Source organism: Pelodiscus sinensis, chromosome 1 (genome assembly GCF_052426305.1).
Source record: "Pelodiscus sinensis isolate ZL-2025 chromosome 1, ASM5242630v1, whole genome shotgun sequence".
Taxonomy (NCBI): Eukaryota; Metazoa; Chordata; order Testudines; family Trionychidae; genus Pelodiscus; species Pelodiscus sinensis.
In genome coordinates this window covers 30,930,459-30,950,664 of record NC_143052.1, presented here as the reverse complement: position 1 = coordinate 30,950,664, position 20,206 = coordinate 30,930,459, and the positions used below count along the sequence as shown (strand labels likewise).

Here is a 20,206-nt window from a genome sequence, read left to right as displayed (position 1 = left end):
AAGTTATGTATTTGGGTCCATACTAACTCTGTTCAGCAGGACTGTTCTTAGGCATACATAGTATATGTCCCAAATTAAGAACTAGCCACATATACCTGGGGCAGCTCCTGCATCCTATGGACTCAGTGTCAGGGCTCCAGCATCCCCCAGCCCTTAGCCACCCCTGCCCTTCCCCCCTTGTGGACTCTGCATCCAGCCCCTGCTCACCAGACAGTGATGAATCATGGGACTCCAGAGGAGCAGAGGGAAACCATGCTGCCAGTGTAAAGAAGTGGGCTGTTTTTACATTGGCATCCCTTTCCAGAAAAGGGATGCTAATGAGAAACTTCGGAATTGCAAATCCGCGGGGGATTTAAATATCCCCCGTGGCATTTGCATTTACATGGCTGCCGCTTTTTTCCGGCTTGGGGTTTTTGCCGGAGAAAAGCGCCAGTGTAGACGCGATTTTCCGGAAAATAAGCCCTTTTCTGGAAGATCCCTTATTCCTACTTTCAAGCAAAAACCCCGAGCCGGAAAAAAGCGGCAGCCATGTAAATGCAAATGCCGTGGGGGATATTTAAATCCCCCGCGGATTTGCAATTCCGAAGTGTCTCATTAGCATCCCTTTTCCAGAAAGGGATGCCAGTGTAGACACAGCCATGGTGTTTTTCCCCACTCCTGAGTTGCCAACTCTCCCAGACTGGATGGGTCAGATGCCATTGCAGCAAATGGCATCTGGTTCAGTAGAATTGGCAATTCTCTTCCCCCCCACAGCTTTTGACCTCTGCATGTCCTCCCACCCATGCGGAGTGATCACTCCCCCCTTAGGTGTGTGTGCTGGTGCTTGTCTGGTGTGCTCTGGCCTCACTCCTGAGGAGCCCCCTGCCACTCTGCACTGCTGCCTCAAAAACAAAATGTTTTTGTTTGTGTCAAAACAAAATATTTAATTTTGTTTCACAATAAATTACTTAATTTACTTCTTTTATTTCCCTATAAAAGCACCTGCAAATTAGTTCCATTTCATGTCTGTTTGTCGTTCTTCTACCTTCTTCATCAACAAACACACTTGGAAGAGTTTGGCTTATCTGAATATCATGCCGAGCTCTTTGCAAACTCGTTTTCTCATCAACTGTCTTTTGCTGTTTTACATGGTGAATCTTCTATCATCTTTCTCCTCAACGTTTTACAGACAAGCTTATACTCCAGGCTGGTATTGCCCTTTGCTGCCATGTGTCTCCGTTTAGCAAGAGGATCAAGAGTTTGCTGGGTTAGACAGTTTCTGGACTCTTTAGGATTCTTCACAGTGGCAGCATTTTTACATTTGTCCAACTTTGCAAAGAAATGATAGTAGTCGGAATCAATATCTTCGGTTTTATCCATTTCCCATGACTCAGAGTTGACAGCATACTTAAACAGATCTGAGCGGAACTGTTGTACCCGCATGCAGTCCCAAACTCTCCCCTTTATCCTTTCTTCCCATTTGATGTTTATTTTGACTCTTGCTCTAACTGATCAATGATAAGAACATAGAACATAAGAACGGCCGTACTGGATCAGACCAAAGGTCCTTCTAGCCCAGTATCCTGTCTACCGACAGTGACCAGCACCAGGTGCCCCAGAAAGGGTGGACCGAAGACAATGATCAAGCGATTTGTCTCCTGCCATCTCTCTCCAGCCTCTGACAAACAGAGGCCAAGGACACCATTTTATCCCCTGGCTAATAGCCTTTTATGGACCTAAGCTCCATGAAATTATCTAGCTTCTCTGACTGTATACAGATCTGATTGTATACAGATGGCCGATTCCGAAATGCCTGTTATATCTGTAACCAGTCACCTCTTGTCCACTAGGACATAATCAATTTCATTTCTTATTACATCATTTGGTGCTCGTCAAGTCCATCGCCATCCAACCCTCTTCTTGAAGAATTTGTTCATGATATATAGATGTGAGGCTTCTACGTAGTCAGTCAGCCTTTGACCTCTTTCATTTCTCATACCCGAGCATATTGTCCGATCTAGTTTTCTCGATCTTCTCCTATATCCCCCTTAGCATTGAAGTCACCAAGCACCACCGTGTATGAATACAACTCCCCGACTCTTCCTTCTGCTGCTCCCAGAAGAATTTGTGATCCATCCTTCCATTTTGCTACTTCTGATTTCAGTTATGGCAAGAATGCCGATGTGAATACGATGCAGTTCTTCCAGCAATATATTGACCTGCTTATCGCTTGAGAGGGATCACACATTAAGTGTGCGAACATATAAATTAATACAAATGGACAGTCTCAATACTGCAAGACTCTTGGCATCCTCTGCCCCTGTATTCACCACTCCACTACCATCACCGTCACTGTGGACGTGAAGAGGAACTACATAGGATTGAAGGTCATGCTGTATTATCACAGTGCTCGTAGCTGCTGTGGCCAAATCGCCAACCTTTTGGTGATGAACTTCTCCGAACTTTGCTAGGCTGGTGCTTGGACGGTGGACACAGAGTCTGCCACCAGGGCCATACTCAAAACCTTTCCAGTTTGGTAGAACCTGTCAGAGCTTATGCACCGCGGGCATAGCGTTTGAGAGCCCAGGGTCACCTCCACGCCACAATGAGGCAGCAGAATAGGATTTTGTGGACTATTTTCGTCAGCAACAGCAGTAAAGCCATTAAACCTGAGCTCCGTCACTCCTGAACCTGATGTGCTCCACGAAGAAGTGGCAGCGGCCCTTCAGAAGATGAAGTTGGGAAGAGCAGCACATTTAGACCAAGTACACGTAGAAGAACTTCGTGCAGGAGGTGATACACTCTTAAAAACATTTAGTGAGAGACTCTGAAGATATGTTAAAGATTGGAGAATTCCAAAAGATTGGAAGAGATTGAGAAATATTGTTCTGCCAAAAAAGGCAATCGAGAAGATATTCGCGATTATCTACCCAGCCTACTTTCTCATCTTTATAAGATCTTTATGAGAGTGAGCTATGCCCGTATTGAGGATGTCCTTGGGGAAAACATGAGAAAAGAACAGGCTGGCTTTCTTAGGCAATTCTCCACAGTGAACCACATTTTTGTGGTCACACCAATGACCAAAAGGGGTAGAAAGTAGAAGATCCTGTTATGCTTGTTGTTCATTGACTTTAAAAAAGCTTTTGACTCGGTGGACAAAATGCAGCTTTAATTCATGATGCAACTTTAATCTGGAAATCACGCTTTTTGATGATACTTTGATTATTGAAGCAAGGAGCAAAGCAAAGTTGTTTGCCAGCGTCCTGGAAAATGTCCTGCAGAAGATCGAAGTGAAAGATGGATTTCTGATTAATGGCAAGCTTCTTCAGATGCTCCTTTTCACAGATGACATCATCCTAATTTTGTTAGAACCTGAAACATTGCAAAACCTCCTCAGTGACATTGGTAAGAACGTGAAGGAGATTGACCTGACCATCCACACTGGAAAAATGAAGAGGATGAAAAACACATATTGTCCATAGTACATCATGCAGCTGGATGAACAGTCTGTTGAGTTAGTGGATCAATATATATATATCTTGGACAAATATTGCAGATGGACAATGAGTTGGGCCTGAAATTGAGCAGGAGAAAGAAGTTGGGCTTGATTGCTGTTAGGAGTCTGTCCAGTGTTTCTGTTGATCCCAAACTTTCCACCACTGCAAAGCCCATGTCTTTAACACCATTCTCCTTCCGATAATTCTGTATGGTTGCGAAATTTGGAACACAATGCTTACAGAAGAATTAAAGCTGTAAACCACCCAAAGAACAGTGGAAAGAGGCATGGAGTGTGTAAGTAGGCCACATCAAGTTACTGTCGATGATTTGTGTGCAAGAAGTGGTATCATCGATATCCAAGTTGTGTTCAATCGGAAAAGAAGATGGGCTGGCCATGTAGCGAGATTGAGAAACAACAGATGGACAGTGAATATACTCCATTGGTATCTGCAAGATGTAAAAAGAACAAGAGAAAGGCCTCTCCATCATGTTGGGTGGTTCCTTTTTGGAGGATTCATGGAAGGACATGGACGAGACTTGTACAAAACAGGACGGCATGGAAAAGCTGTAATCTGCATCGGTGGCAGACTATCCTCACTGATGAAATCACAGATATTCAAAGTATTTTCTTTATTTAGGAGACCAGTAATCACAGTTTTTGGAATGAGGCCCCTAGCAACTAGTTGACACTACCAGGCTAGATGATGGGGTAGTTACTTGCTGCAGGTCATCACAATGAGCCTTTTCTCTTCTGCCTTTACAGTTCTTCCATTGTTCAGATACAGTGTCAATTGAGAGATGTAATGTTACTGATGCTGCACCGTGGGCTGTGTGCTCCTCTGTAATTGACTTCAAAACTAATTGTTTGCATAGCAAAGATATGTATCCATGTGCTCATCCAGAATTTATATGTCTGTTTTTTCATCTGGGATTAACTCTTATCCCACCACAGATATGCAAAGTATGGGCCAATAACTACTTCAAATATATTGGCTAATTATTTGGCTTAACAAAAACTTGAGGTTAATGTTGACTAATTTACACCCTTTGTAAATCCAAATTACGGCAGTATGATGGAGTCAATTTGGCCCATTGATTTAAATTAATGTGTGTTTTCCCATACTCGGGAATCAAAGATGCAGCTAAACATACAGAAAAAAAATGGTTATATTTCTTTGTGATGCCCCACTTCTCTACTTCCTCATGCACACACATGCAACTCAATAATTGTTTGAAATTTAAGGTCAAATTCTCAGTTACACCTTTGGGCTCCTGTTTTATAAAGGTATAAGTGAGAGCAGAATCTGACCCTTAATACAAAATGGCATGCTGCCTATGTGCAATGTGAGAATTTTGAAATATTTTCCCTTTTGTTATTTCCAAATCAGTTCCTTCCTTGCCCCATCTACTATCTCAAAAGCAAAACTGTAGTGAGCACTGAAACCAAGGCATGTTTAAAGTTTTAGTTATCCATGCACAAAGAAATAAAATCTTTCATTGATGAAACATACCAGTTTTCTGAATACTCAGAAAACTCCTAAGTACAAGGGTTTTACAAAGCTTCCAATAACTAAAAAGGCCCTGCTGAAACAGTGGCCAAATGTTAACTCCTTCTCTTTTAATAGAAATGTGCTGCTTTTAATAGAAATGCCTTGCCTTTATCAGTCATAAAGTTGCTTGCATAGTGCTATGATAAACAAATGGAATTGGACATAAACAATTCTGTAGTGGGGTGGAGTTGGCCGCCCACTGACCCGGAGGGGAAAGAGTCCCTTCGTGACCCCTCCGTGACCCCGAGCCTGACCCCCAACCCCTCACCTGACCGGAAGTCAGGAGGCGTGGCCAGGGCTATAAAAATAAATCCCAGGATCTCAGTCAGGGCCCAGCCAGCAGAGGAATCATATGTCTACCCTGTGCTCCCAGATTGGGAGGCTGAGGACTGGCCTGGGCCCCTGTGTTTGCAGGAGGCTGAGGACTGGCCTGGACCACCCTGCCTGCAGGAGGCTGAGGACTGGCCAGGCCCACCAGGACTCCTGCTGGAGCTACTGATCCCCCAACACACCAGTGAACCTGCTGGAGAACCAGGTATGCACGGAGTGGGAGAATGGAAGTAGCCCTGGCATAGCCAACTACAGTTTGGCTGAGCCAGGGCCGGGGTCAGTGTATTGTGGTCTGGAACCCAACAATAGACTGTTCTGCTCCTGTTAGGGCTCTGGGCTGGGATGCAGTGGAGTGAGCAGGCCTGAGTCCCTCCTGTCATCCAACCTTCCAACTCCTCCACTTCAGACTAGCCGCCTGGGTCTCCCAGATCTCCATCTGAGCAAGGAAACCAAACTGTTTGTTTTGCTGCCCTACCCTGAACCAGGGTCTGGGCTACTGAACTCTGGGACTGTTTGTTTTGCTGCCCCACCCTGAACCAGGGCCTGGGCTATTGAACTCCAGACCTGATTTTTGCCACTGTGCCTGAACCCGGGCCTGGTCTATGGACCTGCGTGACTGTTTGTTTGCTGCTCCACCCTGAACCAGGGCTGGGGCTACCAAATTCCGTCACTATTTGTTTGCTGACCCACCCGGGCCTCTCATTCCAGAGACTGGTGTGCTGAGCTTGATCTAGCCTGGTCATGGACCTGAGGCCCAGGACCAGAAGGGTGTGTTTTGGGGTGAAGTGGCCACCCACTGACCTGGAGAGGGAAGAGCTCCTCCGTAAGCCCAGCCGCGCTACAAATACACATACAGAATGAATTAGATAGAGGATATTAGATAGAGCTATGATTAAGACCAGAAAGTGCATATACTGAACAATGTTGTTCAATGAAATGCACAGCAAAGTCCATTATTTCTTTTGCTGTAAGCATAGTTAGGCTGAAATCGTCAAAGACTTATGGGAGTTAGTCAGAGGTAAAAGTAACTCAATTTTTTCTTATAGGTTCAGAGCAGGGCAGGAAGGGTGCGGAGGAGGCGGGGGAGCAGCACATTCGCAGCTGAGGCAGTCCCTATAGGTTACCTGATGGTCCCTGCCCCACACTGCTCCTGTTCTTGGTCAAAGGGAGCTATGGCTGTGGGGGTGCTGCATATCTCACAGTGCAGCCCTGGCTCAAGCTACAGCACACAGGGCAGTGACCTGCCACACAGCCCCGTCCTGGGACTGGAGCAGATTAGTAGCCACCACATGGCCCTGGCCTCAGCTTCAGCCCTTTGCTAGGGTTGGAGCTGCAACAAAAGTGGGCTACCAAAAGCAGGAGCCAGGGCCATGGTGCTATTTTTAGTACCACAGCCCTGGGCCCAGAAGCAGCCGCACGGTGGCCCCAGCTCCAGCTCCGGCAGCTATGACGTGGCCCACCCTGGCTGCAGCTCCAGCCCTGGGGAAGGGCTGCAGTTGGGGTCAGGTCCATGTGGAGGCTGCTCACCTGCTCCTAGGGTGGGGCTTCAAAGGCGGGCAGCTGCCCCGTGTGCTGCGGCTGGAGTTGAGGAGGTGGGCCACACACACATCATTCAAATTCTTTATCAACGCCTGTGCAGGTGCGCACCCTATAGGACACATAAGTCGCCACCTATTATAATAGGTGCGGAGGGCTGGGGCCACAGCAACCCCAGCCTTTCATGCCCTCCCATCCGCTGGGGATGGGAAAGCCGGGACCATGCCAGCCCCAGCCTCTTGGTTTCTCCCCCCCGGCTGCAGTCAGCCCTGGTCTCTCAGCCACCCCAACCTCCTACCAGCCTCAGCCAGCCCCGGCTTCTCGCCCCACCTCTGTAGGGTTACCAGATGATTTAAAAAAAATACTGGACACACTTGAACTCAGATGGGCGGGGGGGGGGAGACCGGCTGGGTGGGGAGTGGGGCTGGCCAGGAGAGATCAGGGCGGGGGGGAGGACCAGCCAGCGGGAAGCAGGGCTGGCAGGAGGGAGTCGGGGAGGGGGGAGGGGGGGTGGCTGGGAGAGATCGAGGGGTGTGGGGCGGGGAAGAATGGCTGGCAGGAAGCAGGCTGGCTGGGAGGAGGTCAGGGGGAGCGGGGCTGGCCGGAGAAGCTCAGGGGGGAGGAGGGACTGGCCGGTGAGAAGCAAGGCTAGCCAGGAGGGAGTTGGGGGGAGCAGGGCTAGCCGGGAGGGAGTCGGGGGGAGCGGGGCTGACCGGAGGGGAACCAGCTGCCGGGGAGCAGGGCTGACCGGGGCACACGCACATCCTAGGGTGCTGCTTGTTCCGCGCACAGTCCCGATGGGGCGCATGGGCGAGTCTGGCCCCTGGGATTCCATCCCATCCCGGCCCCTACCCCTCTTCTCTCTACTGCGTAGTTGCGTGCTGCCTGGCTGGTAGACACACTCACACAGTGAGAGTGTGTCTACCAGCCAGGCAGTATGCAACTATGTACTGATACTCATGATAATAATAAAAATGTAATTAGAAAATTTTCTGTTTGTTTCCCAGATAGAAAACTCAAATACCGGACTGTCTGGTTCAAAACCGGACACCTGGCAACCTGCAGCCAGCCCCCCGGCCTCTCGCCTCTTCCTCCCCCGTCCCCCCATCCAAGAATTGTGGAGTCTTGGGGCTTTCTCCTCACCCCTCCTCCCCTGCAGGAGGCTGACGCTGGCACTGGTGCTGTAATTTCATGTGGGAGGAGTGGTTGAGGCTGGAAGGCCAGGCAGGCCATGGCCCGAGTGCAGGCCGGGGGAGCCAGCGGTTCCCCCCTGGGTCCTAGAGCGTCAGGGCCTCAGAGCAGCTCTTGTAGGGGAGCCAGGGCACATCCCCCTGGAGGGGCTGGGGGAACCCTGAGCCATGGCCACTGCTTCCTCTTCTGGGGACTCTGCTCAGACTGGGGGATGGGATGATGCAGAGTGATGTGATGATGTGACTGTTGCCCTGCAGGAAAAGTTTTTTTTATATATCGAGAGAGATGAGCAGTACAAACAGAATCAGCATCGCATAAGATTTCATTAGAAACCTCAGTTGGCCCACTTTGCACTGAATCTGGGGCAAATGCACAACATTATCTTATTAAAAACCAATAATATCCTAGGGGGCTGCGTATTCTACAAGCCACAGAAAGAAATGTTCAGTATACATATAACTCTTTCTTCTAGCATATATGTCTCTGTCTGCTGGAACAGATTAAACTGCTTTGGCACTCAAATGATGTGATAAGTGAAGTGAGTTTTTAACAATTCTTGGACTGTGCAAGTTATATCTGAGGGGGGAGGCAATTGTCAGGCCTTAGCTGTTACTAGAAAAATGTAATATTGACTGAGACATTATCAATATAATCATAAGTGCTTCCTAGTAACAATAATTTGAGGGATGCCTGAACAGTGGCAATTAGGGACAACCACAAAAAGGAAGATAGCACAGCACTCGGGGCCTTTTTTGTTTAGGATATATAAAGAAGGTTTAACATTTTTTTAAAATTAAGGATTTTTTCATGCTTGTTATTTTTAAGATATATCAGCAATGCTAAGAATGGTCTCCTCTGCATTTAGATAAATTGGGGAGGGAAGCAGATGGGAATTGTTCTCAGAGGTTACAGAAAGGTAGAAGAAATAAAAAGAAGGGAAAAAAAGAAAAAGTAAAAAATCAAGAGAATAAATCTACTTTAGACATTTTTTTGTACTCATTGACGAAGAATAGAGGACAAAGGTAGAGGGAATGGGGAAAAAATCAAACAATGTCAAAACCATTTTGTCCACCTCCTGTAAGGATTACGGGGTTACTCCATTTGGAAAGTCTCCCAAGCAGCTAGGAATCTACCACTTATCTATCCCCTTTCTTCTGTTTGTTAAGTATTAACAAAACCTAAGATTTTAGACCGTCTGAATAGATGTCTACAGTGAATTTTAATGTGGTAGATGAAGTTGATGGGATAATCTTTTGGTTTGTCGGTTAGTTGTCCAGAAAGTCTTTAAGAAAAATAATAAGATAGTGAAAGCTAGATGTCTAGTCATACAAAAACAATCAGAAAAATAAACTTTTTTATAGATGGGTGGGTAAAGAGGGAAATAAGTGAACAAGTGCAATTTCTTTTTCTTTTCGGATTGTCTTTAGTTCTTTTATACAAAAATGATTTTTTTTTTATAAACCAATGCATAGAATCCTTAAAAAACTAAAATATTTTTTGTAATTCAAAGTAGGCTAAGGCTATTTTTTTGCAGATCTGACTAATATTGAATTCATAATTGATGACCCCTACTTAATGGAACTACTTGAGTGAAACAAGTTAGCCACGTGCAAAAGTGTTTTCAAGATTTATACTCGCCTTTACAATATAGCCTATCTAAATGGAAAATTAATATGTTGAAGTAAAAAATAAAACTGCTTATTAACCAGTTATTTTTAAAATTATTTCTGTGATACATCGTTGGGTATACCCAAACCTTTAATTCCGTGTTTGTTTTTAAATTTTTCAGTGGGACCCCATGATCACTACATTACCTGGTTTATACTTGATGTCTGTTGGAATAGTGAAACCTGCAGTTTGGCTCTTTGGATGGTCTGGAAGTATAGTGTGCTCCACAGGAATGCTCCGTTTTATTAACCTCCTTTTCAGTGTTGGAAACTTCTACTTACTGTATTTGCTTTTATGCAAGATACATAATAAAAACAAGGTACATTCCAAATCCATTAGAATTTCATATAGTAATATATACAAATTTATGATGAGACCATAAACTGTTACTATATGAGGAGTTTCAGCTCTCTTCAGTTTTATGCAACAGATATTTATATCATTTGGATTATTTTACTGGATCCTTTCTTTTTCTATAAAAACAGTTTTTTCTTCCTCCCTAAGGGCTTGATAGTCCTTTTCAAGTTAATGGGACTACTCTTCTTAGAAAGTTAATATTAATAGATTTTATAGTCTGAAAAGGGCAATTATGACAATTTAGTCTGACCTGTATTACACAGGCCTTGAACTTAGCCAAGCAATTCCTTCATCGAACCCATAACTTGGAGTTGAGCTAGAACAGTAATACTCAGACTGAAGATTGTGAGCCAGGAGTGACGTTTTAAATGTGTCTCCTGTGACTCTGCAGCACTAATATTAAATCACATAGTGTTTTAATATTATTAACCAATAAGGATGCTTTTAATGTGTTATTAACCAATTGTAGTTGATAAAATAATTATTGGTCAGTCATTTTGCTGTAAGAATAATCAGATAGACAATACACACACACAATATTTCCTGTCATACAGTTTAAATATGAATATACTACAAGATTTATCCTGCATTGCTTGAGTCTTTAACTCAAATAAGTTTTCTTTTTCTTTTTTTAAATTATTGTTCTGAGGTGAGGCTGGGGATGAGGGGTTCAGTATGCAGGCTGCCCTGGGAAGAGAGGACAATTCCAGCCCTCTCTCAGTACAGCAGCTTAGGGCCAGGTGAGAAGTTAATGTCCATGGGCTCAGCCACAAGAGGGGTGCATCTCCCCCAACTGTAGGACAGACAGACAGACCCAGACAAACTCTCTGAAATATATAGTGGATAGCCATCCCTTTCTCCACCCCGGCTGGCCCAGTGTCCATCTCTGGCCCTTGCTACCCCCATTCTGGTATTCTGCCGTATAGCTCCCTCCTACCACATCCCTCTCTTTCCATTGTATGAAAAACAATCAAATTTCATCCACAGCCCATTATCCTGGCACAACCAAAACCTGACCTGGCTTTAAGTTATGATAAGAGAAATCTGCATACCAAATTTGGTGGTTCTTGAGGTGTCCTTGAACAAATGGACTCACAGACAGACACACATTTCTAAAATATATAGTAAGATAATATTGTACTACTAGGGGGCTATATCCCCTGCTCACTACTCTTGCCAACCCCCTTTCTCCAGCAGCTTTTGCAGCCAAAGAGCATGAGAGCTTCGCTCACCAATTCCCCTCTCTTTGGCTAGGCGGGAGGATGCAGGAGCAGGCTGGGGGCAGGTGTCTGGCCAGGGAGGAGGGGGCAGGAGGAGCACGTTGGGGATAAGTGTCTGGTTAGAAGGAACAGGGTGGCACAGCCCAGAGGGAGTTGGGCTTGGATGGCAGAGGGGAGTCTGATCTGCCCTTCCTCCCCCCTGGGCTGTTCTAGGTCCACACCACCATCTAAGCTTGACGCTCCCTCCCTGGACTGTGCCAGATCACTTCTGCTATCCAAGCCCTCCCCCCTCCCCGGCACCCTCAGCTCCCTAACCCGCAGCCCGCTCCTGCTCCCTTCCCCCCGGCCAGACATGTACCCCCAGAGAGAGGGGATTTGACAGGCATAGCAAGGGACACTGAACCCTGCATAAAGCCCATTAACATTAAGTTGAACTAAGGAGGAGGAGATGGGTGGGGGTGATGGCATGAGGACACAGATAACATGATAATGTCACTGTCATCCCGCAGGAATTTTTTTTATATAAAGAGAGCGATAGCAAATGAAACAATGAATTCATACTACTATGTCTCTCTTAGGTAATGGTAATTGCTAATTTGGCTCCTGAACTACTGAGGTCTGAGTATCACTGAGCTATAACTTATTGTCTAGAAAAATACCTAATTTTGATATAAAGATTTCAAGTGAGATTCCTAGGTAAATTATTCCAGTGGTTAATTTAAATAAAAACTTTCACCTTAGTTCTAATTTGAATTTATCTAGCTTTGGCTTTCATCCTTAAGATCATTTTATGCCTTTGTCAGCCAGGTTAATGATCCGTTTATCATCAGAAATCCTCACTCGATGTAGATATTCTCAGTCCAGGATAAAGTCTTTAAAATACATGCATTAATCTTTACAGAGTCAGGGTCTAATTTAATAAAGAAGTCACTGGCTTTAGTTTTATATATGTAGATAGAAATATAAATGTAAAGTAATTGGTGTATAGAGTTTGACATCAGTATTTTTAACTATAGGAGTTTTTTCCCCATAGTTTCTTTACTAATTTATAAAATAATAATTAAAAGGAACTAGGGATGTAAGTGACTAGTCGACTAGTTGCTTCCCACCTGCTTGCAGCCTCTGTATAGAGGGGACTGAAGCAACAAGAGCTACTTACTACATTTAAAAGGCAGAGATGCAGCCAGGATAGCGAGTGCCCCACCCCACACCTTATTGACTAATTGAGTTGTCGATGGAAATTCCATCGACTACTCGATTAGATCATTAATTGAAATGTAAATCTTTAGTAGAAACCACACCACATATTTAATAGATTAAAATGATGCTCTGTGGCCTGTTTCAGCAGAAATGGTAACTGTTCGGACAGAGAATGGTGCATTTGGATGTCATAGGGAACTGGAGTAAGATAGTTGCAGGATGGGGGCATTAGATATGCCACGACAGACATTGTATAAACACTTAAGATTGAATTGAAATTAATGTAATTTTCCTATTTTCTTCACAATTTACTTTTAAATCACCAGCAGTGCTCTAATATTCTACATTATCATCTTTCTCGTACACTTTTTTGTCTTATGTTCCATATTAGTGTAACAAGTTTGACAATAAAGAGTGCAGTGTCCATACTGGTGCCATCAAAACTAATGCCATTCATAAAAGATGCTGTTTTATGGTACTGAGGATTTTAAAGAATGGTACCCTTTAAATAATTGTAATTTTTGTCATGAAAGTAATAATACTGATAGTTTGTTTTCTCCCTCTCTCTCTCTAGACTGTGTCTGGTTTCCAGAGAATCTTATCTACCGTAACCCTTTCAGTATTCCCTAATCTTTATTTTTTTACATTCCTTTATTATACAGACACAGGATCAGTATTTTTTACTTTGTTTGCATATTTAATGTGCCTTTATGGTAATCATAAAACTTCTGCCCTACTTGGGTTTTGTGGCTTTATGTTTCGTCAGACAAATATTATATGGACAATTTTTTGTGGGGGAAGTGTTGTTGCACAACAGCTAAGTGAAGCCTGGAAGACAGAATCACAGAAGAAGAAAGAAGAAAGAATTACAAAGGGATCATTTTCAGAATTAATCAAAGTATTACAGTTTCTTACTGAGTATATCATGTCACTTAAAAACGTAGTAACTCTTATTATTTTGACCTGGCCATACATCCTCTTAGTAATTGTGTTCTTTGCTTTTGTGATAATCAATGGTGGAATAGTTGTTGGTGACAGAAGTAGCCATGAAGCCTGTTTCCACGTTCCTCAGCTGTTCTACTTCTTTTCCTTTACTCTGTTTTTTTCTTTTCCTCATCTAATGACCCCGAATAAAATGGGAAATTTCCTTCAATGTGTACGGAAGCACTTGATTCAATATAGCATGCTCGTTGCTATCTCTTTATTCCTGGTCTGGAAATTTACATATGTTCATAAATACTTGATTGGGGATAACAGACATTACACATTTTATGTATGGAGAAAAGTCTTCCAAAGACATGACCTTGTGAAATATATATTTGTTCCTGCCTATGTATTTGCTGGCTGGAGTTTGGCTGATTCACTGAAATCAAAATCTGTTTTCTGGAACTTATTATATTTTGTATGCGTGTTTGCTGTCACAGTTCCTCAGAAACTACTAGAATTTCGTTACTTCATTTTACCATTTTTAATATATAGGCTCAATATTCCAGTTCCACCTCTTTCCAGGCTTCTTCTTGAGCTGGCTTTTTATGTTGTTGTGAATGCAATAACCTTTCATCTCTTTCTGAACAAAACTTTTCAGTGGCCAAATAGTGAAGAAATCCAGAGGTTTATGTGGTGATTTGGTACTCTTAAGAAAACTCAATTCTGTGCCTTTTCTGCAATTTACATGTGAATACAGAACCTGAAATTAAGTAGAGTGTATTGCTTTGTATAACTTTTCTGAGTATAGTGTGGGGACTGATGTGAGTTGTATGTTTATAGTATTGAAAATAAATGTGAGATCTGATTTCTCTTTCCACATGATAGGGCATTACGCCAAATTTATGAAGCTTTAATATATATGGCATTGGGGGAAGTATTTTCAAACATTCTGCAATTAATGTGAAGGGAGGAAGATGTTTACAGTCATTTTTCCTAATAATACTTTTGTTCTATGGTAAATACTTATAAAACTCTCTTTCTTCAGTGGGGATTCTGAAGAAATTGGTATCTGTTTTTAGATGCTTGGGAATGTTGGAGTAAACATTACTTTTTTGGGTGGAAACCAGCACATATAAAACTCCAACAAAAAATTGCAAATGAATTGGTAAGCATCCTTATGTCAGATTGTGTTTTTTTTCAAAGTATTTCAGCAGATAAATAGTTATCTAACAGTTATGAAGAGTTACATAAACAGTAAAAATCTGCAAAGTAAATAATTTCCATCCATATCTGTTGGTGTGCATCTACACAAGCACCCTAAAGTCAAAATAAGATACGCAATTTGCACTATGCAAATTGCGTATCTTCTTGTAATTAAATTTCAAAATAGTTTATTTTGAAATTTGGCATGTTTACACAGCGCCAAATTTAGAAATAATGTCCTATTTTGAGCCATCCTTTATTTCTTGTGCGATGAGGTTTACAGGGATGGAGAAATAGCATGCCCCTTATTTCGAAAAATATTTTGAAATAACAGGATGCATGTGTAGACGTGGGGTAGCTATTTCCGGATATCTCTGGTATCCCAAAATAGCTGTGCAGTGTAGACGTACCCTTAGAGATCAGGGGTTAAAGTCAATGAATCCAAGATATCACCTCAGATTCTTCAAGGATAATATTTTCAAAAGTTCCTACTTTGCAATGACTTTCAGTAAAATTAAGCTAAGTCCCTAAGTCATTCTTCAAAATGTGACCTAGGCTCCTAAGTCACTTAGGTGTTTTGAAAATTTTACCCCAGGTTCAATATTTATAAATTCATAATGCAAACCTTATGCATGAAATTTCTTTTTGAGAAATATATGTGATTGTATAACAAAAGATAAATTGCTTTTGATAACATGATGTGTTAAAAAGGAAGCAATTTCTAAAACACATCATTACACTGTGGAGCTTAGTATAATGAACACTCTTTAAAATAATAGGCTTTCTATGTTCTGAGGTTGTATACTTAACAAGTTTGCACTTAAGTGGGATGTAAGCATTCTCCCAAGTTGAATTGATTGTTTCTAAGATCTGACATACAGTCTTTAAAAGTACCAATGACATTATTTAATTGTATTTTTAAATGTTTTTCATATTTATAGAACTAGTACTTTTTCCATACAAAGGTATACTGTATATAGTATTTTTTTTAAAAAAAAAAGCACATTTGTGTATTTTGAGAATCAATGAATGCTGTGTCTCTTCAACTACTTTAATTGAATTTGCAAGTATTCTTTGAACATTTCTAATAGCTTATAAAGCAGCTTTATAAATATAGTGCCCTAGAGTGAATTGTCTCTCAGCAACTCCTTATTCTGGGACTGAAATATTTCAGTTATTGCTGTGTACTCATAGCAAATTCAGCCTATAAGACGGATATAGCCATCCGTAATTCTGAATTGGAATTTTTTTCTCAGGGTAGAACTATGTGGTCACACAGCTGTCATTTCTCAGCTGTGTGGTATGTAAATTGTTGCTCTCTGGTTTGGAATCCAATCCATACATTCACAGCATACTCGCCCACCGCTGTCTTTGCAACCTTACTTCTCTGAAGGAAAGCTAAGAGCCACCCTTCAGTGAGTAATTTCTTTTAGTATTGTATTTAAAGCACTCCCCTGCTTCCTGCTTGTTTTCTTGCCCTGCCTCCAATAATAGTAATTTATTGTTAATCTGTATATAGCATTTGAATAGGGGAGCCCACTCAGAAACTTCAACATGACGGAGCCAACTGTAAAGAGATAGAAGCATGAGTTGGGTAGCATTTCAAGCACCTTCACACATCATTGCCTCCAAATCCAGCCCATACCACGGTCTTAATTTATGATTTAAGGGAGAGAATCCCCCATGGCTCCAGACTTTCTGATTGTTTAATTAAAACAGTAATTAATATTATGTAAAAGGTGTGTGTGTGTGTGTGTGTGTGTGTGTGTAAGCTTTAAATATAACTTTAAACATACACTCCTTAATTTTGGTATGTGGGGAAATGGAAGAACTAACCAAGGTGGTTCTGGTAGTTTTATGGCTAGAATTCTGACCTCTTCCTGATAGAGTTTTTCTGAATTTGTGGGTTATGGGGAAGCTGGTTTTTCCTTGATTAAATGGAGGAGAATTTGTCTACATTTAAATGGTCTATGTACACTTATTTTCAGTGTAGATCTCTGTTGATATTGTGGTATTTTTATGCCTTTCAGATAAATGTAAGGATGGATAGCTTTTGTGCTCTTTTTACTTAATTGAGGGAGCTAAGCTATTTTTCAGGTGAAAAGAAGATTCAGTTTAATACTAAAATTCTGATGCTGTCATAGCCTTCCTGTAAAGAGAAGGGACCCAGTGTGGAAGCCCCCGAGCACCATGCATTTTCTGATGAGTATTTTAATATGGGATACTAGTAAGCAGTTCATATGACTTATACATATGTCCTAATAACTATTTAAAATTAAAAGGATGAAGTTTGCAAATAGAAACAGCTCCACATTTTAACACCGTGAATTTTCTTCTCCCGTGAAATGCATTAATTGAATTTCTGAATGCATACTATAGGGTGCTTCTTCCTGTTACTTTTGATGCTCTAATGTAAAGTATCTCTAGCCTCTGTTTGCCAGATGCCAGAAATAGGTGATAGGAACTGGATCCCACTTGATGATTATCTGTTTTGTTCATTCCCTCTGAATCACCTGGCATTGACCATGTTGGAAGCCAGGATTTTGGGTTAGATCTGTGTCAGGCAATAAAACTGCAGCAGTTCACCAGGGTTAGCCCCAGGTGGGCTACTGCTGGTATCTTTACCTGCACTTCCTCAGGTATGGGTGATCGCAGCTCCCATTGGCTGGGAATGGCAATCTGTGGCCAACAGGATCACAGGGCAGGAGCGGTGGTGGGAGAGGTGCGACTCAGCCAGGAGCCCGATGGTGAGGGAGAGGTGGGCGGCACAGCAGGGAGTTCTGATCTGCTGCCAGGTGGTAGTGGGGGCCGGCAGCAGAGCCCCAGCAGCCATGGAGCCCCGACAGCCATGGAGCTCTAGCCTGGGGAGCCATAGCTGAGCAGGCAGCGGGGCTCATCTGGAGTTCTAGCTGGGGGCAACACAGGCCATGTTGGAAAGCACCTTGCCTCGTTCAGCAAATCCCCTTGTTTGGGACCAGTCAGGTTCTGAGGGTACAGGATGGAGGGAAGAACAACCTGTAAAATGATTTATTGAAGCATTATAAAATTGAATTATTGTAAATGTTTCTAATGAAATGTCTATTTACAAATAATTTCATCATACTAATTTGAAGCAGATTATTTTGTCCAGGGTGGCAGTGAAGGTGTTTTTTTAATGGCATCCAAAAAGCAGTAGCTCTAGATAGATTGATTTTTTTTTATTAAATAGGAAAATGAAGGGTGATCTTCCACACTCAGTATAAGGAAAATCAATATTGCTTGCATCTCAGACAGCAGAGAAATATATAGAGAAAAGACTGAATTTTGACCTTTAAGGTTACTTTCATCTGAATTATATAAGAGGGAAAAAATCATATGGATCCTCTTGGCTCCACAATATATGTAGTTTAAAGTGAAGAGGAGAAAGGGTACAATTGATTTAGTTACAGTAACATGTTTGATTTGTTATAGTGTGGGAAAATATAACATTTTACATAAAAATGTGGCGGTCAGCAAATAGAGGCTGAATTACATGATGCCTTTGCATTCAGTTCTTAAACAGAAAATTGAGATTATTATTTTGGAAGTTTTACAGATGATATTTTCTGGATAGCAGTATACAACTAGTCCTGTAGAATTAATTTCATTTTCTGTTGCTTCTGTTCTTTACTTTGGATTATATTAATAACTTTTGATAGTAAATAGCCACTATCATCATATATATAATTTCTGTTCAGATTTATTCTGTGAAAATGATGTAGCTCAGTTGTAATCTTTGAGAAAGAATGGTTAATTTTGTTTTGAGAGGCACACTTTTAAAAATCCTCACAAGGTGGCAGTCTTCAACCATCTTTTTCAAAGTCCAGTTATTTATTTTAACACTGTTTTGAATTATAGTGTTGTGGTTCCTTAGTTTGTGTTCAAGAGTTAAATCATTTAAAATACTTTAAATCCTCATGTAACTTTTTCAATTACTTGTGTAGCTACAATGTTTGTGTTCTTAATTTGTTAATTTTTATGTTAGGATTTTTAAAACCATGTATTTTTGGTATATTATTTTAAAATACTTATTTTAATTTGAGATTTGGAATTTTGTTTCTGTGAAATCCTTAATGTATTTTAATACTTCGTTAGGAAAAACCAGAAATTAAGCCCAAAAGCTCTCTGTTGAAATTGGGGTCTTACTATGCAGCATATTTTATGGCGTGTGATATCTCCTTCTGACAATAAAAATTACTACACGACCCCAGGAGGAGGAGACCGAAGCCTGAGCCTGCTCCAGACCCAGGTGTAGAGGCCAAAGACTTAGCGTCGCCACCCAGGGAGGGAGAGCTTATAACTTGAGCCTTGCCACTTGAAGCTGGAGCCCTCCGGCTTTGGCTTCAGCCACAGGAAGTGGAGTTCAGGCTTTTACCTCGGCCCCAGGCCTCAGCAAGTCAAAAACAGTTCTGGTGACTCCATTAAAACAGGGTCCTGACCCACAGTCTGAGAACTGCTGTGCTAAAATATTCATGCTTTTTTTGTTGTACTATGTGCTTTTGAAAAAAGGTCATACTCCAAGGGCTTTGTAACATATGGTATACTACCATATGTTAAATGTCACTTAGTTTTTGGTGTACTTGAAATATGTAGAGCCAGAGAGATCTCAAGGATATTCTCCTGCATATATCTCTTGTGCTGTATTAACAATCTTATTTTTTGTTTTATCTCACTAATTTATATTTTTTGCTTTAGTGTCTGCCCCTTCTGTGTATTTCAGTGACTTGTTCAATATTTGCTTACAAAATGTCCGTCATAAGAGTGCTTAGGTCTAAGCCAGTACAGTTGGATTGGTTCTGCTCATCCTTTTTAGCAATAAAGTATTTGTTCATAAAGCATGAATGCTTGTCTAGCCCAGGTATATTGACATTTGGATCTGGATAAAATGCCTGTGGTGCTACACTTTTCATCTGTAAGGATTTTGTTTTCAATCCTGCAGTCTTCAGAACTCTGTGAACTTCCTTTTCTTCAGTGAGAGTTAGAGATGCTCCTTGCAGGAGCTAAAAGGAAAAAACAATATTTTTCACACAGAGATCATTATTGTAATCTTATTAGAATTGCTACTAGGAGCAGCAGTGGAGGGAGGTGATTCATTCTGGTTTTTGGATACCTTCTCTGTACTTACTTGGTGGTGCACAGTGTCTGGATCAGGTGTATGGCCAGATTAGGGAGTTGTCAGTCTGTTTGTGGTTGAGCGCACCTGGACCTCTCCCTTTGGAATGGGAAGTACTCCTGGAAACAGGTCTGCTCCCTTGTGTGACAGATATAATTGAATCTCTGTTTTGTAATAGTTCATCAGATTATTCTTCTTGTATTTAGTTGTACTTGTTTAAATACTTTGCCTCTTTGCTTTCAAGAAAAATAGTATGCTAATTGGATTTGTGACTGCCATGTTTGTATTATGTATTTTGTTCATCATCCAAAGACTAATGTAGGTGCTTTATACAGTAATACATTTCAAAGATGTCTTGCCATGAACATGTTTATATCTATGTTTTTAAATAAATGGTTTTGTATATTTTACCAGTT

The 20,206-nt window shown here is 41.8% G+C and overlaps 1 protein-coding gene across 2 annotated transcripts in view; it reads left to right on the top strand.

Annotated features, from left to right (window-relative positions):
* The window catches only part of ALG10 (ALG10 alpha-1,2-glucosyltransferase), a 21,787-nt gene extending 1,581 nt beyond the window's left edge, over positions 1-20,206 (top strand). Inside the window, exons 2-4 of one of the 2 annotated variants that reach the window (XM_075927632.2) lie at positions 5,442-5,562; positions 9,874-10,071; positions 13,104-20,206. In XM_075927632.2, the coding sequence (XP_075783747.2) occupies positions 9,883-10,071; positions 13,104-14,153 (1,239 nt within the window). In that variant the 5' untranslated portion in view covers positions 5,442-5,562; positions 9,874-9,882 and the 3' untranslated portion in view covers positions 14,154-20,206. The remainder of the gene's footprint in view (positions 1-5,441; positions 5,563-9,873; positions 10,072-13,103) is intronic. The other variant, XM_075927621.2, reaches the window with a different exon arrangement.